This window comes from Marmota marmota, unplaced genomic scaffold (genome assembly GCF_001458135.2).
Source record: "Marmota marmota marmota unplaced genomic scaffold, marMar, whole genome shotgun sequence".
NCBI lineage: Eukaryota > Metazoa > Chordata > Mammalia > Rodentia > Sciuridae > Marmota > Marmota marmota.
In genome coordinates this window covers 7,260,907-7,285,825 of record NW_025999941.1, presented here as the reverse complement: position 1 = coordinate 7,285,825, position 24,919 = coordinate 7,260,907, and the positions used below count along the sequence as shown (strand labels likewise).

The 24,919-nt window shown below is 39.7% G+C and overlaps 1 protein-coding gene across 25 annotated transcripts in view; it reads right to left on the bottom strand.

Moving 5' to 3' along the window:
• The window catches only part of Erc2 (ELKS/RAB6-interacting/CAST family member 2), an 877,829-nt gene that overhangs the window by 824,658 nt on the left and 28,252 nt on the right, over nt 1-24,919 (bottom strand). For all 25 annotated transcript variants that reach the window (XR_007346866.1, XR_007346870.1, XR_007346867.1 and 22 more), the window contains exon 2: nt 21,414-22,210. Coding sequence is in view for 18 of the 25 variants with exons in the window: in XM_048801108.1 (XP_048657065.1) it covers nt 21,414-22,070 (657 nt within the window). In the remaining 7 variants the exon portion in view is untranslated. The remainder of the gene's footprint in view (nt 1-21,413; nt 22,211-24,919) is intronic.

Genomic DNA, 24,919 nt, shown 5'->3' with positions numbered 1-24,919 from the left:
GGGGGGGGAATTGTAGCTAAGAGATGTTAATACCAGAACCCTCAACCAAAAATGTAAAATTCCCACCACCTCAGTCCCTAGTGATCCCATGTATCCCTAATTCCCTGAGCCCCTGCTATAACTGGGTTCCTGTTATGGGATTATTGGGAGATCCCAAAACTCTTAGTACTGTTTGAGTAATAATGACATCTTTTGAAAGCCAACTGTGTTCTCTGTGCTAAGGGCTTTCATGTTATCCCATGTAGTCTTCACCAGGAATTGTTGAGGCAGGAATCAGTATTCTCCCCACTCTTTTTTTTTTTTTAACAACTGAAGAAACGTCTCCAAGAAATTGGCTTACCCAAAATCATAAAGCTGTAATGGGCACACGTGGAACCCCCAAAGATGGCTGTTAATCATCACAGATATCTGCTTCTTATTTTCTTAAATGGAATCTCATTACTGGAATTGGCTTGAATAGTTTTGTTCCTTAAAGCCTATCATTTTCAGTGTCTAAGTATTAGCACCTGCAATTATATAGAATGATGGCTTTTTTTTAAAGATTATATGCAAAGCTGTATCTAAAATATCAAATTCTGAGATATATATGTATATATAGATAAACTGATCTTAATTTATGTCCCTGTGATATGGAATATAAATTTAGTAAATGAATTTCAGTTAAAGATTTAAAGACAAGGAATAAAGCATTCACTCATTAAACATACCATGCAATGTGATACATAAATATAAAATCATATGAATAACTTAACAGTATTACAGTGTAGAGAACTCATCCCACAGCACTTTATTCCTGTAATAATGACTAATACTTACTGAGCACTTACTATACGCCAGGCATCATGCTTAGCACTCTAGAATATTATATTATTTAAACCTCACTGTGGGGGAAATAGTAAAATCATTCCAGTGTAAAAATGTGGAACCAAAAACTTGGAAAGACCAAAGAGCTGGTTACTGATGTAGAAACTTGTTTGTATGGAGTTTTTTTGTTTGTTTGTTTTTGTTTTTAGAGGCAAGTTTTAAATGCATGTATGTCTGCCTCCAGGCTTACTCTTATACTCCAAGCATCTTGATTAGGGCAGTTCTCATACTTCCTTGTGATCATTTATTGGGGTCTGTGAACTCTATTCTCATTTTTTTAATTCTTTTTTTTTTAGTTGTAGATGGACACAATATCTTTATTTATTTTTATGTGGTGCTGAGGATCAAACCCAGTGCCTCATACATGCAAGGCAAGCGCTCTACCACTGAGCTACAACTCCAGCCCCTATTATCATTTTTTTTTATTAGCACTTAATAGTTATACACAGTAGCTGGGTTCATCCCGACAAACTCATATGGGCATGGAAATAAATTTCAGTTCATGATCACCCCTTTTCCCTCCTATCCTCCCCACTTTTCCTTCCTCTATACTAGACTTCCTTTCACTCATCAATTAATTTGCATGTAGTTGGTTCTTTATGCAATCTTATCCTTCCCCTTCCCCTTTCCTTTATTTTACTCTAGCTTCCACAATATGAGAGAAAACATTCAATCTTTTAGTTTCTGAGTCTGGCTTATTTCACTTAGCATGATATTCTCCATTTCCATCCATCGACCAGCAAAGGCCATAATTTCATTCTTTTTAAATGGCTAAGTAGAATCCATGTGTATATACATGCCACAATTTCTTAATTCATTCTTCTACTGAGGGCCATCTGGGTTGATTCCATAATTTAGCTATTGTGAACTATGCTGCTGTAAACACTGATGTGGCTGTTCTATTCTCATTTTTGAAGAATTATGGCCCCTCCTGTTCACCTGTCCCTTCCCTGTCCCAGAATAGAATAGAAATATAGTATCAATGGATCAATTTGTTGATCTATCTCTAACAACACAAGACCTAGGCCAGTAAGCATTCCTGCTGAGTCTAGGCAACTTGGTAAATTTTGCAAGGTAATGAATTATCTCAGAGAAAAAAAAAATCAGAATCCACAAAGCTAAGCCTTACTTTTGTTATAAAACTTGAACTCAATTTCTTATTTTTGATAATTGTGTGCTACTCTGAGAAAAGGGGAAAAAAACTGAGCATCTCTGAAAAATCTCTCATAAAAATTATCTGTAAATAACAAGAAAGATGTTGAAATATTAACGCCTCCTCCACGAGCACATCAAAATGTTCCCTCTGCCACCTTCCATCTGTTTCCCAGCCTCTTCCAACGTGAGCACAGACACACTCTGCTTTCAGCTTATCTTCACGTCTAAAAAGATCCAGCCAAAAATTGTTTCAGCATGCCGGAAGGTATAATCCTCACATTTCAGACACATTTGGACATCCTAGTTTAAAATATAGTACAAAAAATAGTATGCTTGTGGGCTGTTTCTTGTCATATTTTAAATGCATCCCTCTCAACGTTCATTTCTCCATTAAAATCATAGGCATGAACTTCACTTCTAAATGGATGCAAAAGCAATAATAGGAGCTAACATTTAATATTGTTCTAAACACCTTACATACAGTGATTCATTTAATAACCCTGTGATGTTATTATTATTAATCCCATTTTACAGAGTAGGAAACTGAGGCCCAGAATCGTTTGTTGGCGTTTTGAAAGTTGCAGGGCTGGTAAGTAGCAAAGCCAGGACTTGCAATTCCAAATTCTAACTTCTTAACTATTGTGTCAAACTATCCAGAAGATTTCAACCACTACCTGGCTACAATTCTTTCTCCTCCAAGATCCATGGTCATATATCACCTCAGAGAGAAAAAAAAAAAAAAAAAACTGGAGAGTGATTACAGTTTGGTTAAATACCATCCCCAAAAAATGATATGTCCAAGTCCTAATTCCCTAACTTTGAATGTGATCTTATTTGGAAAAAGAATTTTTGTCATGTAACTGAAGCTAAAGATCTGAAGCTCCAACTAGATTTAGGGATTCAGGGCAAGTCCTAAGCCCAATGACAAGGGTCCTTATACGTGAAAGGAAGAGGGAGGTTTGACACAGTGTGACACATAAAGGAAAAGATGATGTGAAGACAGAAATGGAGATTAGAGTGAGGTGTCTCCAAGTCAAGCAATGCCAAAAATTACCACAGCACAGGAAGCATTCTCCCTCAGAGCCCTGAGAAGGAGACAACCTGGCCAATATTTTGATTTCAAATTTCCGTCCTTTACAATTGAGTCACATTCCCATCCCTTTTTATATCTTAGTTAGAAACAGGGTCTCACTAAGATGCTGAGTCTGGCTTTGAACTTGTGATCCTCCTGCCTCAGCCTCCCAAATTGCTGGGATTTACGGGCGTGCCCCACAGCACCTGGCATGAGGCAATTCCTAAGACTTTCAATTTGCACCTCTTAGACAGTCCTTGACTGGTTCTGTCCAAAAAGGAAAGCCCAATACAATTGACTAGTGATAAGGATATTGACTAGAATGTGTTGTGCTAATGGACAAGGTCACTGTAGTGCAAAAGGTCACAAGCTGAGCTCCCTGGTGTGGAGCCCCAGCAGGGCAAGACAGCCCCACAAGTCCCCATCTTCTTCCTGCTCTCATATGGTGACACTGCTTCAACCACCCAGCACTGCCAACCACTCAGATTTCCAGTCTCGCAGGACATGGCCCTGCCAACCTTCCTTTATCCTTTCACTGCAGGGGATCCACATGGCAAGACACAGAGTCTTCCCCTCTTGCTAACCCTGATTTCTCCCTGAGACTGGTAGCTATATGGGTCAAGCATGCAACAGATTGACTATTTTGGGGTGTGGAGACAGGAATAGCAAACTCTCGCACCTAACTGAAAAATCCCTGCATGGAATGGGTACCATCCTCAGAGATTAATAAAGCCATACCTGTCTCCCTTTTGACTCCTGGTTTTTAAAAATAGAACTTTGTGTTAGACTCTGGGGAGGCAGGGAAAGAGCAGTCACCCTCCAACTGAAACCCTATATAAACTCCTAACAAACTCATATTACTCTCTGATGGAAAATGTGTCCAATAAGCTATTTTTCTTCAAAGGGTAATGTTTATTATAAAGGGTCCTCTGATGTATTAACTTTCCTAACAGACTTCTGAATGAAATTGCAGACTTGAAGAATACCAAGAAAATGTAATGCCCAGGGAAATTTCTCCTCCAAATCAAATGACCATCAATCTGTTATAGTGGTTATCCTGCTATAATCATAGCACTGGGTTTACACAAACACACACACACAAACACATACACACACACACACACACACACACACACACGTGCGCGCGTGAATACAAAGTATACCCGCTATTTGATCACATCTACCCCAATATAATATCCAAAGCAACCGCAGGAATGAAGTGAAATCCTTTTGAAACTAACAGAGTCCTTAGGAAAGGCAGGGCTGGGATGCTGATGTCATCACAATCTTATCTGCCTGTACTTTTCCCAGGAAGTTCAAGAACCTTGAACAGCTGTAGAAATCCAAGACATCAGAAAAGCAAACACAGGCCGCTCCTTCCCTGCAAAGCAAATTCCCCAGCAGGGCTTCTGAATCTGCCTTCTTAGCATAAGGGGGTGGCACCTAAATCTAAGGTGAACTTTTAACAGTTGCCCCTTTTCATGGGTTCCTTTCATTTGGGAAACTTGATCCCTTTCATTCTAGGCCAGGCACCAGACAGCCATCATCCTCCACAGTGCTTCACACACCTTATTCATTTCTCCTCCCCCAAATATCCAAAAGATCATTTTCCATTTTACAGTCCAGTAAGGGGTGGCTCTAAAATTCTTTCAGGCCCCAAGAATTAAGATGCTGCTTCCACCTTCCCCATGAGAGATGGAGTCAGGGTTTTTACTCAGGACTCTGTGAGACCAAACAATGCTCAAGTTTTACTAACATCTTGAATTTGAAAATGTTCTTCATTTGTCCTTTAAACTAAGAAGATGCAAATGTCAATCACAGGGTGGACTAGAGAAACCTGCAGAGACCTAAGGCAAGTAGCAACGCCTTAACTCCAGCTCCACTTCCAGATCCTCACCATGTTCAAGAATATCCAGAAATGAGGGTTTTTACATGAAGTTTCTCATGTAAGATTTTCCAGTCTTAGTAACTGATTCCCAAGGTTTCACAGCCAGCTTGTATCAAAGCTACAAGTAGATCCAGGCCTTCTAGTCTCATGAAGTTCAAGGAGCCTTGGTTCTGCATATACTTATGCATTTAATTCAACAACTCTTTATTTCCTAAACAACTGCTGTATTCAGGGATATTATTAAATAAGTGGATGGATGGAACTGAGGAGGAAATCAAAACATAATTCCCAAATTCAGAAAATATTTTTTAAACTGAGACATAACATTCAATCCATAAATATCACTTTCCTTCCTAAAATAATTTTATTTGCCATTGACACTGCATAGAGAAGGGATCACATACTCTGAGAGTTGAAAATAAGACAAACACAGAAATTCCACTTAAACCAATGTATCTGCCACTGAAGACTGCCATGACCAAGGATGTGCTGCAGCACTGGAATCCACAGGTGAAACATTTTTTTGGATTATTTTAAAACAACCTCTTTTCCCCTCTGTACTCTTGGGAACATTGAGTATATTTCTGTAGCATTTCCATCAGAATGGTAATTAGTATGGCTGAGAAATGCCATCAACAGCAAAAGTAAAATTAGACTTTACTTGTAAAAATTTCTCCTGGGGAAATGTGGGTGGATCCTATCTCCGGCAAGCGTGGTAATGGGCTTGCTATGTCATCCCCTAGCAAGCAGATTGCCCCAACAGCAGCACCTGCATGCAACCACCAGAACATCAGACAGGCCTCCTTTGACCACACCTGCCTCACTATGGCCCCATGGCCCCTGCCCTAATCATCTCCATGATAATGTTTCAATCATTTGGTCATCATCTTGTCTGACCTTTTGGAGGGACACTAGGGAGCTCTCCTGTGGAAAGTTGGAAGACATATCTAAAGACCAGTGGAGAGATTTAGGTTAGAGAATTTGATTTGGGGAATCATTCCTTTGGTACAAACTACTAAAGGATCGTTACAAAAGCTTTTCCTGGCCAGATAGGCATCAGATGGATTCAGGAGGCAAGATGAGCGAAATCAGGACTAAGTTCTCAAAATTTCATCAAACATCTCCTCTGATTCCTCATGATTTAACTGGTTGGATTAGTGTGTGAGGGTAGCTAGATCCATAAGCCATGTCATCTTTCTTCAGGCAACTTGAGAGAATGCCTTTCCCAGGGATTCAAACAACAGTATTTTCTAGGAAGTCACCCTCATCTTTTTTCTCTATTTCTCTTGTAATGATATAGAAATGTATAACTTCCAGCTTATGCCATGGGAGATAATCACCTGAGAGGTGTAATGTGAGTCTTGTTTTTTAGCATGACAAAAGTCTGGGCTTGCTATGTCATCCCCTAGCAAACAAATTGCCCCAACAGTAGGCCTGTTGTGGCCCAGAATTTTCCAAGGTGCACATCTGTAGATCAACATGGATCTGTTTATTTAGAGATTTACACAATCTGTAAATCAACTGGCTTTAGTTCAGGGATGAGAGTTAATAGCTTAGTCAAGAAAACTCTCCTATCCATTCTTTAAAAGTTCAACTGAACTCGATTGCAGAGCACAGGATATTCTAATTCCATTGACTCTGTAAAGGAGAAATAACAGAACAAAGAAAAACTGACCCCAAGATTGTGGCATGGCATCTCCTCAGCATGCAGCAGTACTTGTGCATCCAATGATGACATTTAGAGATATTCCCTCTCCGTCTCCCCCTCCCTTTCTCTTTTTCTCCATCTCTCCCTCTCTCTCCCTCCTCCCAAACCCCTCATACACAAACACACACAATAACAGAAAAGGTACCTCAGACTCAAAGCTTCTGTTGGGTCTGCAAATACCTTTCCCTTTCAACTATCAACATAGTGACAGTGAACTCTTCGATCCATCCTTCTGTTGTCCCATGGCAGTCCCAGAGAATTCACAGAGAAATGGCATGGAAGCAAAATACAGTTTTATAATGTTAAGTACCACACTAAGTTCTGATTCAGGAAACAAAATCCTCTAAGAAAATGTGACCTTTATGAGCCAATTTGTTTTTCTCCTCTTTAAATATTAAGGTGCAATATCTGAAGCACTAATTCTGCCTTGTGTTCATCCCTATGCTTTGTGAAATAATTCTCCAGTTATCTAGTTTCTCTGGGCCATTATTTCCATTGAGAACTTGGAACACCCCACCACTCAGCTCTGGGTCCATCCTCAGGATAATCGTCAATGCCCCCTTCCCATATGAAGAAGCCTTCCCTCTCTCTTGGGTCTCTGGGCCTCTTTTAAAGCATTTTAATTGTATCTTTTAATTGGAAGTAATACCCCGGTACTGGGGATTGAACAACTCAGGGGCACTTTCCCAGAGTTACATCCCTGACACTTTTATTTTTTGTTTTGAGATAAGGACTCAATAAGTTGCCGAGGCTAGCCTCAAACATTCCTGCCTCCACCTCCCAAGTTGCTGGGATTACAGGCACATAACACCACCCCTGGCTACTCTGCTTTTTTTTTAATAGATCTATGTACATAGCATTTTCCCTGGTTCTTATGGCAAGGACTGGGATCTACTCATTTTTGTAACCACAAAGATTCTAACAAGTCAGCTGAGTATTTAAGGCTCTATTGATCAAGATTCATTATACTATTGGTAACAAAATCTCTACCTGAATTGGTTTCTACAAGTTTTAGGAAATACAGAGGTAGTCAGGCTTCAGGTCTGGTGTAATCAAGACTGGTTCCATGGACTTGCCATTCACATTGGCTTCCTTTACAGTTATTATTGTATTATTTGGATATTTAGTCATGCCAGTATGGTGCTAAACATTTTTACGTGAACTCTCTCACTTAATCCAATTAAATGTAAATCCTATTAAATTTATACCTAAAACATGTACTTTTATCACAACTTCTTTACAAGTAAATTAACAAGTTCAGAGAGTAAGGTGACCAAAGTCCAATGCTGGAAATGGAACCCAGGCAATCCATCTAAAACCTGGTTCTCTCAAGGACCATTAATGATAGATAACTGAGGACACCCATAATCCCAGAGACCTGGGAGGCTGAGGGAAGAGGATCACACGTTTAAGGCCAGCCTCAGCAACTTAGCCAAGACCCTGTTCCAAATTTAAAAATAAAAAGGGCAGGGGATACAGTTCAGTGGTAGAGCAACCCTCAACTGGTTCAATCCCCAGTACCAGATGGGGGCTGGGCAGACAATCAAGCAGGAACTAAGTAAACAAGCTCTGCCTACACCACATTGCCAGTTCTCATAGAAACCCTTTGAACAGGTGGCACATCAGATGGAAAGGGAAAAACTGGGACTGACAGAATTACAAAGTAAGTGTCATGTAGGAATGTCACAAATATCCTACAGTGAGGGTGAGAAATGCCTAATAAGTATTGAGAAGGTATTCAAGGTTGTCATCAAGTTGAGACTTTCTCATTGAAGTTCATCAGAAGCACTGAATGAGACTTGAAAAGGGAATGACTTTCTCATATATATAGGTTTCAAAGTTGTTCAATAAAGAATCCATAACTGTCCTCAGATCCCCATTTGTTCACAGAGTTAGGCACTAGACACTAGAGTTGACTTTATTTTTTTTTTAAGAGAGAGAGAGAGAGGATTTTATTATTTATTTTTTAGTTTTCGGCGGACACAACATCTTTATTTGTATGTGGTGCTGAGGATCGAACCCAGGCCGCACGCATGCCAGGCGAGCACGCTACCGCTTGAGCCACATCCCCAGCCTCCTACAGTTGACTTTAAAAAAAAAGAGAGAGAGAGAGAGAGAAAATTTTTTTTAATATTTTTTAGTTTTCAGTGGACACAACATCTTTATTTTTATGTGATGCTGAGGATCGAACCCAGCACCCCACACATTGAACCACATCCCCAGCCCCAACAGTTGACTTTTATTATGACTTTGGAGTTAGTCTGCCTTAGTTCAACCACAATTATGCCACTTTCTAACTGTAATTTTGGATAAATGCCCTCCTCTCTGAGCCTTAAAAAAATAAATAATAATGGGGCTGTGGGGCATGGTGGTATATGCCTATAATCCCAGTAGCTCAGGGGGCTGAGGCAGGAGGACCACAAGTTCAAGGCCAGTCTTAGCAACATAGCAAAGCCATTAGCAACTTAGCAATGCCCTTTCTCAAAACAAAAAGGACTGAGAATGTGGTTCAGTGGTTAAGCACCCTGGGTTCAATCCTACAGTACCAAAAAAAAAAAAAAATGGGGCAAATACTAACAGTATCTACTTGACAGGATTATCATGTGAATTAAATGAAGTATCATATGAAAGACCTTCGGTACAGTGTTTGGCACCCAATAAACACTCTTACTTACAATTATTCCATTTAGGGTATATATGGGAAGTGCTTTGAAAGAATCATTTTTATTTTTATCAAGAGAACATAATGGGGTCTGGGGTTGTGGCTCAGCGGTACAGCGCTCATCTAGCATGTGCAAAGTGCTGGGTTCGATCCTCAGCACCACATAAAAATAAATAAAATAAAGGCATTGTGTCCAATTACTGTCCAAATACAACTAAAAAAAGTATTTAAAAAAATATAGAACATAATGTAGTTGGGCAGATATGCTAAATGGAAAAATGATTCACAGAACTTACATGCTTCCCTGAGAGAGGAAAGAGCCCAGAAAGTATCCCAACCCCACTCCTCACCCCAACCCCTTCAGGAAGCCCTCCACTGGCTGGATATTAATTGTATGCTGCACCTACTCTCCTGGACTTTGGCTAGGCTTCTACAGAATAGAGAGAAAGGTCATATTAGCATCTGTGGCTCTTCCAGAAAGGTAAATAAATTGGGCAGGAAGTTTCCCTCCTAGACCAAAGTTCATGCTCAGGAATTCTAAGATACTTGTCAATTGCTCATGGAAAAGGAGGTCTGTCCTGGTGTTTTCCTTATTTACTGTCTACATAGAAAAAGGAAATGGGTCCAGTAATTTTCATGAGATGGCAAGGGATAGAAGGACTTCTTATACTCCTTTAGAGCCTTCTCCAATCCTTAACACATAACTGGGAGCACAGTAGATGGTCGATTAATCCTTACTTGAAAACTCACCAAAATCCTCTGTTCCTTCTTCTATCACAAATGGCTAGAGCACAAATGAACTTGGGGTATTAGATTTCACTCACAATTACAAAGTGAAATAGACTTTTCTGAGGTGAACTGGGAATGTTGGCACCCATGGATGAACATAGTGAAATAAAAGTCCTGTGTGAAGATATTTAAATATGAACTTTATTATGACACTCAAACTATGAAAACTCTTTCAAGGTATCTTATTCCTGAAGGTGGGCTAAAATCTACCTATAGTAGCTTGTACCTGAATGCATTTAGTAAATCCAGTATACACACCATCAAAAGTTTCCACCTTACCAACTATCATCAAAATCCTGGCACATGTTCCCTGCTCCTCAGCATAAACTGAATAGCAGTGAGCTGAAAACATGTCTCACCTTACCAAATGCTCATTCATTTCAGTAACTACAAGGAACTACCTCCTCCTGATTCATGTGCTATATTAATATTAAATGGCAGATTCTTGATCCAAATACCCTTAGATGCCTTTGGAGTTAAGCATATGGATGAGGTAGTGAAGTGTTGTGCACAATTTAGGTTATGCACAGTTTTCTGGGGAAAATTATGACATTTTCAAATGGTTTCTCAAAACACCCATGGCTTCCCAAAGTTAAAAATCACAGGCACAAGTTTAAACTTTTTGAGAAGGCAAATTTTATTTATTATTTGCTACATTTCTAAATCTGGCCATCAAGTGCATCACTCCAACTTATTTCCACTGGTCTCTGGATTCATAGGGAACTTTTATGTTATTTCACATAAATATTTCGTAAAGCTTTTTCCTAAGGAACAAATCAGTGAATTTTAATTTCTCTCTATTCCTTTTCAGATAATATATACTAAAGAGCCAATAGTTTTTAGAACTCAAGCTGTTATACTTTAAAATAGAAGACATCAAATTTTAACATACCTACTTCTAAAAGTTTGCTGATCCTACCTCACACCAAAATCCCATGCACTTGGAGACCCAAATTCTTATTGAAACTAAGGGAGCTTACAGGAAGTGGAGAAATTTTTTAAATTCCACAAAGGATGCAATCCACCATTATAAAAATGTTATGGGGGGTGCTGAGGTTGTGGCTCAGTAGTAGAGCATTTGCCTAGCATGTGGTTCGATCCTCAGCACCATATAAAAATAAATAAGTAAAGGTATTTTTTAAAAGATACTGTTAAAAAAAAGATATGTGGGTCTATTGGAATATGATAGCAGGAACTGATTATAGTTTCAACTGATACAACTTTGGGAATTTCTCTAGTGAGCAAAATAGAGATTGGCAAGATGGATATAAAGGTCAAGAGATTCCAGGAGTCAACTGAAGTTGACTATAGACAGAAATGGCTATAGACAGAAGTAACAAATTAAATTTCCAAGCTCTGAAAGTCTTACTTGTTTGGTCTTGGTTTTCTAATAACTGAAATAGGCTAGCTTCCAATTATGTGTTTCACAAACACTTTCCCAAGAACGGCTGTTATTTCCTCCTAGCACCTTACCCACAGACTCCCTGGTAGAGAATCTACTCACCATGCGCCTTTCCCAGACAGACCCATGTATAGTTCTGCGGAGGGTGTGCAGGACTCATTACTCACTCCCTTGCCCACAACTGACTGGACCTAGAATAGACTCTGGATTCAAGCTGGGCCAGCCAGATTTTCTGTTCTTTACATTTGAAATCGCAACAGAGCAACTTTAAAAGGCAGTCCCTGAAGGACACTTGTATGGAGAACACAAATATGCTTCCCTTGAGTGGCTACTTTCTCATAAGAGTTATATAAAAACGGATATAAGGAGAAAGAGAGATAACAGAGAGGAGAGAAAGAGAGTGGGAAAGAGAAAGAAAAAAAAAACTGACTTTGACTGTTTTCCTGATTATCTTTCAACTAACCCCTGATTCTAGCCCCTCATGATACCTCTAAGGGTCTGGGAAGATTCCTTCTGTGTCCCCAGTAAATCCCCACTTGAATGGGTTTCTGCTACTTGCAACTACATTCTCCCTTAAACAAATGATGCCTGAATGAATTAAATGAATGGTCTGGATTCTCAAAGAGAAGAAAGAATTTCATAGGGGATAACTGCTGTGAGAGGCAGAAATCAGGAAGGCTGAGACCCAAGAAAAGAATATCTGATTTTCAGACACAAGATGTGAAATTATTCAAAAGGCAAAGCCTAAAATAGATGTGTGATCACTGTAGTAAGGTCAGAAACCAACTAAAGAGGAAGCTGAGGGCTGGGGATGTGGCTCAAGTGGTAGCGCGCTCATCTGGCATGCGTGCGGCCCGGGTTCGATCCTCAGCACCACATACCAACAAAGATGATTGTGTCTGCCGATAACTAAAAAATAAATAAATATTTAAAAAAAAAAAAAAAAAAAAGAGGAAGCTGAGAGGTGTCAGCTGAGGGAGTCCTGCACCAGATGCAGGCAAGGCACCCACAAGTTCCTGAAGATGGAAGCAAGATCAGGGAGGTTCTATTTGGATCAGTGAGCCCATCCCCAAATAGACAGCTGCCCCACCCCTCAAGCTTTGCTCTTGTTAATCCAGGGAATCTGTCAGACATAACCAACTTGAAAGAATCTTCCAGGCCCTGAATTATATATAGGTCCTGAGAGATAATTGCTTTCATTCCTCTGTCATCTATGGTTTAAAATTTTAAAAGGCTTGAAGTTTATCAAGATGGGTTTCCAAGGTAGAAGTGTTCCTTAGGTGTTCTTCCCTGCTCATTCACTTGACAAGGATTAATTTGCTACCTCTTGCTTCCCTGCCTCTCTGCTGCTCCCTACCACTAGTTGCCTTCCTCGTTCTTGATTTCCATCCTTTCTGTATGCCTCTTCAACAGTGTCCTAACAGTTAGGCAGCACACTGCTACTACCGTTGTATATGAGAACTTCCATTTCAGCACCAAGCTCTTTGGTTTTCAAGTAAATCTGCTCTCTTCCTCTTCATGACAGAGGGCACAGTATTAGAGCTATACCCACCTGAAATCAAATCCCAATTCTATCTCACAGTGAGGCCTCAGGCAGCCCACTTCATCTCTCTGCCTTGTTTCTTGTCTATAAAATGAGACACCACATGTCTTGCAAGACTGGTGAGCTCACACATGACGAGAAACTAGCAAATTCCTGGAAGAAAAAGAGTGCTCAAAATGCTTATTCCTCCTTCCTTTCAAGATCAATGCCAGAGGTGGACAAAAAAACACCATTTAAAAGAAGAGTGGAAGCACACAGGAATTATAATTTAAAAAGTCATTTCATTTCCTTAATGAGTTGTTCATTTCCTTATAAGAAAGACAACTATTTTATCAAGTGTCTATTTTAAAAGAAGTCAAGAATCATAATTACTAGTCCAGCCCAAGATTGGAAAAAGAGAAAAAGAAGACATCATTGACGATTCTTTCCCACACAATAATGAATTGGGTATTAGTTTTTATATTATCACTTAAAAAAAAAACAACTTGATCATCTCTGCACAAAGTGAAAGAAAGGCATTGAGCAAAGGCAATATATATAATGTATAATTTATATATGATGAATTAGAGTGATCATCTGGTTAACTCAGTATTTCAACCTTGTAGGCATGGACATTCTGGGCCAGATAATGCCCGGGGCTACCCTGTGCATTGTAGCATTTCTACCAGCACCCCTGCCTCTACCCACTAGATGCCACTAGCAGACTTTCCTCCCTCCCCCAAGTTGTGACAGTCAAAAAAAAAAAAATCCCCAGAGATTTCCAGATGTTCCCTGAGGGAGAAGGACAGGACTAAATTACCCCAGGTAAGAACCACCAAGTTAACTTGATCAATGTATGTAGCCAAATCAGACAGTTCGAGCTCATCCATGGGTTATAAGATGGGAAGTAGTTGCCTCGGTCTTTACATCTCTCTCTAGACCTTTCCTATTGGAAAACAAAATGGCTGCACGGCGCTTCCAAGATACAATCAAATGTTGGCTTCACAGAGAAACAGAGAAGAAACTGCACATGCCAGAATTGCTTGTCAGGCTGCCCCAGCTCCTGGCTGCATGCCCATACTCTGCTGAAAAACCCACTTCCCAAACTTTTGAAAATGCTTTCCACAGCTTTCAGAACCTGACCTTTAAAGCAGCTTTATCTGTGGGGTGTGTGTGTGTGAAATAGATTTATAATTTTCTATACTCCTGCAAAGCCAAATGACTTATTGAGTCCAAATGCCAACTGGGGGTGGTGGGAATTTGCACACAGATGTCAATGGGCTCCAACACAACAACACGAGGACTCCACCTGCAACTAATTATAGAAACTCAACTTGCACTCTGGCCAGAAGAGAACCCTCCCCATCTGTGTTGGCTGATAAAAATCACCCTGTTAACTTTTCTCCTGTCAACATAGACTTGCTTCTTAAAATTCTGAGAATGTTGTCTATAGGGAATTTTATTAGGCAGTGAATGTTTTGAGCGTGACCACTCCCCCTGCCTTCCCCTCCCTAAGCTTGGTTTCAATAAGTACTTTTGGCACAGTGAGACTAAAATTATCTATTCATTCAAATAGTCCGAAATGTTTTCTTTGGTTGCTTGTGTGCTATTGTGATCCCATTACCCAAATCAAGTGATCCAGAAAGAAAATGAGAGGTGGAAATCATTTAGATCTCCAACTCCCAGCATACAAGAACATTTCCTTTCCTCTCATTAGCCAAGTCTTCCAGAAGAAAACTTGGGAATGAAAATCTGTAAAGCTAGCTACTAATGTGGTGCATATGGCTGATTCTAGAGCTAGCTGCAAGAGATTATTGAGGCAAAAACCAGCTGACATCTGTGACAAAGATATATAGCTTACTTCAAATCATTCTCCTCATTCTAGCAAAAAGAAACCAACTGTTGGCTCTGGGCCACCTCATTCATCTTCAGAACCAAAGAAGTTCTCACCTATCTACAAAAGACATTTATAATTTTAGTCCTGTCTAAGCAGGCCTTTGCCTTAGTCTGGACCAAAGTTCTTCCCAATTTCTAGAAAGGGAGACAAAAGTTATACCTGAAGAGCTAGGAAAGACTGTCTTGAGATGGAAGATGAATTTTTGTTGTTCTTTTACAAAATGGCATGCTGAGTTATATTGTGCTGCTAAACTGCTTTATAGTATGCACTTCTAAACCATGTGCCTATATAACATCAGGGAAACATACACATGCACACATACTTCAACTCAGAGTTAAAATGAAAACAACTTGCATTTAGCTGCGACATATGATTGAAGAGAACGCCCAACCGACAGTGACTTAAACAGCTAGAAATTTATTTCCTCACATGACTAGAAGTCTGGAGGCAGGCCATTTCTGGTGCTGGTGCAACTGCTCAGAGATGGCAGGGCATATGTCTCTGTGCTTATCTTGGCCTTTATTTCATGCTTACAATATGGCTGACACAGCTCCAGGCATCATAACAACACTTGAGATGGCAAAGAATGGGGAGGAGCATTGCTGGTGATATGTATTCCTTTTATCAGGAAAAAAAAAAAAACTTTTCCAGATTCTCTCAGATTTTTACTTGGATTTCCTTGGCCAGATACTTAAGAAAGAGAAGAAAAGAACCTGAAACTGAGCTATTAATCAGGCCACTGTGGAAGGCCCAGCCGCTGAAGGACATTAAAAGTGCTCATCCCCCTCACAGGTCTCCTTGAATGTCTCACTTCCAGGGATGCTCCCGAAGCCAAGCAACCTTTCCAAAGTAGGACCTTAAGCCCTTAGATCTAAGAATACTTATAGTGTTCTAACAGATGGGATTGTTAATGCATAAATCCCTCTCTGCCTTGGCAAGAAGTAGATTTCCTCTATACCACTGACTTTAGATTGCGTGACATGTTTTAGTCAACAGCAGGTTAGTGTACATAGTGTAAGCAGAGGCTTTAAACATGTTTGTGGGGTTGGCTGGACACTTGGCATCCATGATCTACCATGAGAGGATGAATCCCTGAATAGCTACTGTTCTAAGGAGAACATGGAGACACATGGGACATACCTAAACCCAACTTGCAGTTCTGAGCCTGGTGTCCAGAGTCCAGAGATCAACCAAGTCACAGCCATCCTGAAAAAATATGTAAGGGAGAGATAAACACTTGTCTTTTTAAGACAATAGGTTTGGGGATGGCTTGATACGCAGCATTATTGCACAATAGCCCTCTGATACATAGACACTTAGTTTAAGATAAACTTCCATGGTTAAGTAAGATTGGGAAATTGCTGGATGAAGCAAATTTAATAAACATTATTTAACTTCAGAGTATGAGCATTTCACATACGGACACATTGCATTAATTTGTGAGGACTACCAGAACAAAGTACCACAAGTAGGGAGGTTTAAACAACAGACTTTTATTATCTCACAGTTCAGGAGACTAGAAGTCCAAGAACAAGGTGTCAGCAGGGTTGGTTGCTTCTGAGAGCTGTGAGGAAAGGATCTGTTCAGCCTGCTCTCCTTGGTTTACACTACAAAGTCATCTTCTTCCAGTGTGTCTCCATATCACCTTCTATCTGTGCATGTCTTTCTTTGTGTCCAAATTTCTCCTCATCACAAGGACACCAATAAAATTGGATTAAAGCCCATGCTTAAAACTTCATTTTTAACTTGACTATCTCTGTAAAGACCCTATCCCCAAATAAGGCCACATCCTAAAATACTAGACATTAGGAATCCAACATATCTTTTTTTATTTTTTTTGAGGAGGGGATACAATTCAACCCAGAATATATGCATTATGAATATGCAGAAGAAACATTTCCAATATATGTGTCTTAAGTTTATTTGACAAGAAAATCTGCTTCAGAAAAAGTCTCTTCCTGGACACACTTTGAAAATATTGGCTTTGAGGGATTCATGGTTTCTCAGACTAATAGTACAAAGATAGGATCCTGGAAGAAGGTTTAGGGATAAATCAGGTGTATCTAAGGATTGAGTATATTTGTCTTAGCCCATTTTCTGTTGCTATAAGAAAATCCTGGAGACTATTCATGTTATAAAGAAAATAGGTTTTAATTACCTTATAACTCTGAAGATCCAAGAGTTTAATGCCAGTAACTTCTCAGCTTCTGGTAAGGGCCCCATTACAGACGGTATCACATGAAAGAAACATATGCATGAATGATGATTGGATGCATGTGGAAGAGACCAAAACCCCAGGGGTAAACTTGGTTTGTAACAACCTGATCTCATGGTAATTAATCCGGTCCCTCAGGATCCAATTCTCTTCTATGAGAATCCATTTCCAAAAGCCCTAACCCAGTTATTGAGAAAGACATTAATCCATTTATGAGGGTAGAAGCCACATGACCTAATTATCCCTTAAGAAGCCCTCCACTTCTCAACAGTTATGTTAGGGACCAAGCTTCCAGCCCATAGACCTTTGGGGAACAAACCACATCCAAACCATAGCGACATCTACATCTCACCCACAAACCTGATGGGACCCAACACATCTAGGCTCCGTCCTCCATTCCACATAGTGACTGTGGCTACGCTTATCTGCCAATAGACAACTTACTGTAATGCAATTAAAATCTCACCACCTTCTCAAAGAGATAAGATAAATTCTATCACTTGCTTCCAATTGATACAACTCCTCATATCTGGGCACTCACAATAGAATGAGTATTTTAGAAGAAAGTTGGATGACTCCTATCGAAATGACCCTGCTATTGTAAAAATTAAAGAAACAATAATAATGAAGGAAACACCAAAATGTGATCCCTCTTGACCTTTTCAAGTTTCAAAATACAAATGAATACATCATATGTTGAAACTAAGTTAAAGCTCATATTAATATTGATTTAGAGTACATTCTTTCCTATTGTGTGAAGCCAGAAATAGAAATTATCACATAACTAGTGCTTAAAGGCTGTAACATTCCCCAGACAGGTTTACTTACATTTCTTGGGTTACATTTCCCAATGACCTTGTCCCACTTCTGCACAAGATGAGTAAATATTAGAACTAGCACAATCTCCTAGTGTGTGATGCTATTTATAATCATGCAGAGCCTTGGCTAGCCACGTACAACCTAGGAAAATGTCTAAAAATTGCTTTATTATATACCTAATTTAGGGAAACAATCCATTAAAAAATACAAAGTTAATAGTTGCACAAAATATCCAAGAATATGAAAAGTCAATAATCTACATGCAATACAAATCCTATGAACTTTCTGTTTGTTTAGTTTTTGAGATGGCATATCACTACATGGGTAGGTTCCACATAGGCCTATAACACAGGGACAGATTCAACATCCTCCCTGAGATCTGGAGTTGGGTTCCACTCCCTTGGACAGAACCATAAGGACTTCAAAAATCTACTACATAGAAACAGTTGAGTGAAAGTCCTCTAAATACTGCACCTAGGGGAAAGTGTCTGTGCTAGTCAGTATTAAATTGACAGAACTAAAAATTTCATATATAAGAGCACCTGAGTTTCCTCACTTCCACCCTGTAACGGGCCTGCCTCCCATTTCTCTTCACATGATACAGTTCAAAACATTTTTGGTCATCTGAATTTGGGTCAGTGAAATTCTGATTATCTAAATACCCCCAGAAGACTGCATGTAGATGCAGTCTCCAGTTGTTGTGCATAAGAAACCATAATCAGATGTTCCTCAACTCTTTTGTGTTGTTTCTTCCATTCTTCCCTATAGAAAAAGTTTCTGTGTGGGGTTCCCCCCCCAAAAAGAAAGTATCGTAAGTTATGGTAAATGAAAGTCCTATGGTCTGAATAAGTGTCCCCCAAATGGTCAAGTGTTAAAGGCTTGGTCCCCAAGGTGGTGCTGCTGAGAGGGGGTGAAACCTTAAGAAGTGGGGCCTTATGGGGGTCTTTAGGTCATTGGGGACAGCAACTTCTTCCTTTTTCTCTTTTGCATTCCATCCAAGGAGCAAGTAATTTGCTCCTTCCTATACTCCCCATCATTGCCATTGACAGTATCCACCAGAAACCCAAAGCAATAAATGCACCTAATCTTTGAACTAGAATCTCCAAAGCTGTGAGCCAAAATAAAACTTTTCTCTTCATAAATTAATTATCTCAGGTATTTCATTATAGTGACAGAATGTTAACACGGGTAGAAATCCTAAACAGCGTAAAAACCATTTCTAGGAAAAATAAGTAAGTTCCTAATCTAGAATAAAAATTCTAATTAAAATCCCTTCCTTTGTTGGGGACAGGGGACAAGTTCTCACTATGTAACCCAGGCTGGGCTCCAATTTATAATCCTCCAGCCTTGGCTTTCCAAGTAACTGGGATTAAAGGCATGCACTGCCATACCCAACTCTAAATCATATTCTTAATCATCCTATCAAATCTAACCATGCTTTTCACCTAACATCTATGAAGTATGATCTCCCTCACTTCTGTCTTAAGAAACATGAGACAGTTCAAGGGGAATTGTGGATATGACCTTATTTTAAACTGTACTAACCCTCATGAAATGAATCAGTGGTTTAAAAAAATGTTTATTAAAAAAGGCAAAAATAAAATATTTTTGTGTCACTAAAATTTACTTTTATTTTCTTTATGTCATCCATATTTATTATTTGTGAATGCCATAGAAGACATACATTGGCGCTATGGCACATCATGAAATTTATAAATAAATATATATATATATATATATATATAATTGGTAGTCTGTGCTCAAGAATAAATTTAAAGGTGAAAGCATGAGAAAAAAATGTTATTAGGGAGCAGATGGTTTAAGAGACTAGCTTTCAAACTTTTTGTCACTATGTGCATCAATCCTAAACCACTTTCAAAAAAAACAACTAAAGAATAATAACCAATTCAGAACAGAGAGGAAACGTACATGACAATAACAGGTCCAAAAGGAGTGCGGCAAAGTCAGAAACAGCAGAAGTGGTAGTGAAGAGCATTCATTTAATTTAGAAGTGAAGAACAAAGATTTAGGTTTCAACTAAAAAAATAAAATCACATCTGAGATGTGATGTTCTGTCAGATAATCAAAGGGATAAGGTCACTGCTTTCTACACACAGAAGGAGAACACAGGGTAGATTTTCAAATAGGTTACAAGGACTTCCACGGGTGCGTGGCTCAAAGGAATGGTAGCCAGGGAAACAGAAAGGAGAGTCCACAGATGACCCCAAAAAAGGCAAAGTGCCTCATTAGGCGAACATAGAAACCAACCTGTCAGAGAATCACTAGGTCAGCCAAATCAGAGTTCTCCCAAATTTCTACAGGAAGTTAAATGATATCTTAAATGATATCTGGGCATGGTTGAACCAAGTGGCATAGCACTCACTACTCCCCACATCTTAGTCCTTCTCTCACTATCCGTAAGAGGTGATGCTGGGGCTTAAATACAATTACATCTGACCCCAAAGCTCTTATGAAAGAGTAGCATATAAAATTGACCTCAAATAATAGGTAGAATTTGAAAACGGAGATTCTCTGGGACTGAAAGAGAAAAGGCAATAAGCAGTGCCAAGGAGGCCACCAGAGGAAGGAAATGGCAAGAGCCAAAGCACAGAGGTGGGAAACCCTGGGCACATGCAGGAATTAAAGGAGGTGATACAAGATAAGGCTTCCAGAAGGTCCTGCAGACTGAGTCAAGGAAGGAGGCATCATTCTAGAGACCATGAGGAATCACTAAAGGCTTTAAAGAGGGGAATGGCATAACTACAGGTAGACTCTGGGAAACTAATCCAATGAATCTTTCTAAGACATGGAGGATGGATCAAAGAGTAGGGAGATATCTTGCACATAGTAGATAATTAATATTGAATGGATAAAGGCAGAAAGACAGGTTAAAATGTATCGCATTTCTCCAATATAGTATCAAACCCATTCAACCCAATCCCATTTCATATTGTTTATTTTGCTAATCAGAGATCAAATTCCACTCCTTCTAGAAGGAAATGATGCTGCTGGTGCTTTAACAACGACAACAAAAAATCATCAGTCAAATACAGCCCTGGAAATGTTGCTGTTAAAGTATTTATTCTGGCAGAGATTAATATTTTCCTCTTCTATTCACAAGGAGGTACATCTGAACTGCGGTTGTAACTGCTGAAAAAGAAAACAAAATTAACCAAGTATAAAAGTTAGGCAATGAGGAGGGATCCTCCCCCAGAAAAGGTTACTGGAAAATAAGGAAATCATGAGCTTGACCTCATTTTTCCTTTGCTTTCCTGTAGCATCCAAGTCAAACACAAATTAAGCTATAGCCTTCTTGATGATGCCAGACTTTCTTCTGCACAGGTCCTGGAACCATCTGCAAAGCACCAACTGCTCAGTGAGAAACTGAGGCTGAAAAACACTGAGGTAGTCAAAACCTACCTGATTTTCTTCATGGGAAACCCTCATCTGCTCCTTAAGGACAGACATCCGGGCTGCCTCTTCTTTCCTCAGGACTCTTTCCTTCTTAAGCTCAGGACTCCAGAAGGTCTTGATGCTGTTCATGGAAGATCCCAGCTTGCTGTCCTTGATGTCCAGCTCTTTCCGAAGGAGATCGTTCTCTCTCTGGAGCTCCTTGAGCTGGGCTTGAAGGTCTAACATTGTGCTATCTCTTACCTGCCTCAACATGGAGGGGACCTGGTGGTGGTGGTGATGGGATGAGCCACTCAGGCCACCATGTTGATCGGTGTATGAAAGAACATCTGTGTGGGAAAGTCCTGCGGAAGCAATATTGGGACTACTCCCCATAGCTGTGACTCGGCCTCCATATACAGCTCGATTAGTGGCCCTGCCTAGAGTCATGGTGCCCTTTGGGTATGTTGTGGAAGCCACCCCCTCATGATCACTCAGGTACATGGGTCCAGACGTAGCATAGGCTGCATTAAGGGACTGGATATTCTCCATAGACAGGGTCTTGCCTGTTCCTCCCCCTCCCCCACTACTGGTTCTTCTGTGGCCCAAACGAGGAGACCTTGGCAGACGAGGTGATCTGGAAGGGCTGCCTTCCAGATTGGTGATTGTTCTTGCACTTCCATACATTTTTCTTCTATTATGAGGCGCTACTGAAGAGAAGAAATGCTATACCAAGTTGGGGTTTAAGTCAGTATTTCCACTGTTGACCAGGACTTTCACTGCGTTCTTTTCACGGTCTATACCAGAAAATGACTCCAATCAGAGATCTGCAAAGTGAGAAAAGGAATAGTTAAAAACAAACCTCTTAAGAACTCAGACTATAATGGCATTATATTTTTAAATATACTGGTAGAAAAGTGATGATGAGGAAAGGTGGTAGCTCAACAGTCTCATCTGTAACATTTATTGAAAAAGAAAAATGACCCCAAAACTTTCTTGCTACATGGAAACATTTTTGTAAATTGCCCTCACTCTGCCACCAAACAAGAAAAAGTTCTCAAAACAAAAATGAAATTCTTTTTTTCCTTAGGAAAATGAAGCTCTCCATTTTGATTTCTGCTGTTAGAATTGGGACCTCCCAAAAATTTCACCAAGGGATTCCGCCATCATGGATACCTTGGCAACAAAATAATCCATCCTTAGGGGCATGACCCCAATGACTAAGAAGCTGCTGCTTCCTAAGATGTCAAAATTTGACAAGTATGTTGATCCTTTCTCCTTCTATACCCATTATAGACAGCACTACTCATCACATTCCTCTTTTCCACTAGGTTGAGAAATCTCTACACAACCTTCTAGATGGTTTACCACTAATCAACTGGCATCAACACATGAATTGGAACCTACTGACCACCTTAGAACTAGGTATCTCTAAAAAGTGGCTCAACCAATGAGACATCTAATGTAAGTTCAGATTCTCAATGCTATCACCAGGGAAAACAGTCTTTTCTTTTCCCTTTCATATATACCTTCCAGGTGTATATGAGGATTCTTTTCCATGTGAGCTAACCTAGTTAATCTTCACAGTAACCACTTGCCACCTGTACAAAAATAGAATAGGGTAATAGAGTATATACCATGTTTGAGTTTCTGGTCACATAACCCCTACAGAAAAGCAATAGAAGCTCCCTGACATGATGAGTCAATTATGTTAGCACAGACTTTATTTAGCTGGGACTTTAGGGTTCTGATTATTCCTTCAATAGGACTCAAGTGACCTTAATGGGGTACATTGTAGCCTCCTGCTCTTCCTCTTTTTTTTTTTTTAAATATTTATTTATTTATTTATTTAGTTCTCGGCGGACACAACATCTTTGTTTGTATGTGGTGCTGAGGATCAAACCCGGGCCGCACGCATGACAAGCGAGCGCGCTACCGCTTGAGCAACATCCCCAGCCCCCTGCTCTTCCTCTTAAGGAATTTTTTTAGTATGATTTCTTTTTCCTCAGGTTTATTTTTTTTTCCAATACCCTTTTTACCACATTTTTATTGGTGCATTATAGTTGTACATAATGGTGGGATTTATTGTTACATATTTATACATGCATACAATATAACAATATAATTTGACCAATGTCACTCCCTAGCACTTGCCCCTCCCTCCCGGCCTCTCACCCTTTGCCCCTTTCCTCTACTGAACTCCCTTTGATTTTCATAAGATCCCCAATCCCCCATCTTTCTTTTCCTTTTTCCTCTCTAGCTTCCACATATAAGAGAAAACATACAATCCTTGACCTTCTGTTCCTCAGCTTTATGACAATTAAAAGAACCTATTCCAGACAGGAACAAACTGAGGTTGAAATCACTCTAAAAAGGACTAGTTGAGTTACTTAGGCAAATTATTTATCTGTTATAAGCTTCTACTCTCCAATCAATAAAATGCAGGTAATACTACCTAACTAATGGTATTGTAGGAAATGAGTCATTTTAATTGATAGTGTTTCAATGAGATAAATACATTAAAAGCAATAAAAGGGGTATCTTTTATTTTGACTTGCCTATCATTCATCTTTTCTCCCTTCTCTACATATACTTTCTAGTAATTCTATCTCTATTTTCCTTAGAGAAGTTGTTTCCATCTCTTTACTAATAGTTCATAGGATTAGGTATGGCTGACTCGCCCTATTCCATCCTAGACAGTGCCAGGGGTGAGAACATGACTTGGGCAATCAACATATTCCATACTCCAGACAAGGGAGCTAGTTTAGGGGTGGAAATGTGATGCCCCTTGGTCCAAAAAGACCCCATACTATGACTTCAGCTAGAACAACTGGGGAAGGTAAGTTCTTTTGCAGCTGGAATGACTTGCTTTCAAGATGGAGCTCTAAGTGCTTCCATATGGACATGGTCTCCCTGAGAGTGAAACTAGTGCAAAATAAAACAGCACTAGACTCTGAAGATGTAAAACCAAGCCAGGTGACATCATTTGATCCTCCAGATCCAGCAGTCATTAAAGCTTCATCTCTCTTCAAGCCATTTTAGTTATACATGTCAGGTAGACTGACAGATTAATGACTCCACTTTACCTTTCCTCCATGTTCTTAGCAGTACCCTCCTAATTTGACTCTAATTCGAATCATGTGACCTGTTTGGGCCAGTACGTATGATAACATACGTGAACCAAGCAGGGGCCTGAAGTAGCACCTATGTGTTTTTTCTTGTTCATTTCCTCTACCATAACAATAAGAACATGCCCTAATAAAAGATGGGAAACATAAAATACAGCTGTTATGGTTTAGATGAGGTGTTCCCCAAAAGCTCATATGTGAGACAATGCAAGAAGGTTCAGAGGTGAAATGACTGGGTTAGAAGAGCTTAACCTAATCAGTGGCTGCATCTACTGATCAGATTAACTGGGTGGTAACCATAGACAGGTAGGGTGTGGTTGGAGGAGGTGGGTCACTGGAGGTGTGCCTTTGGGGCTTTATATTTTGTCCCTGCTTCCTGGCTGCCATGTCCTGAGCTGCTTTCCCCCA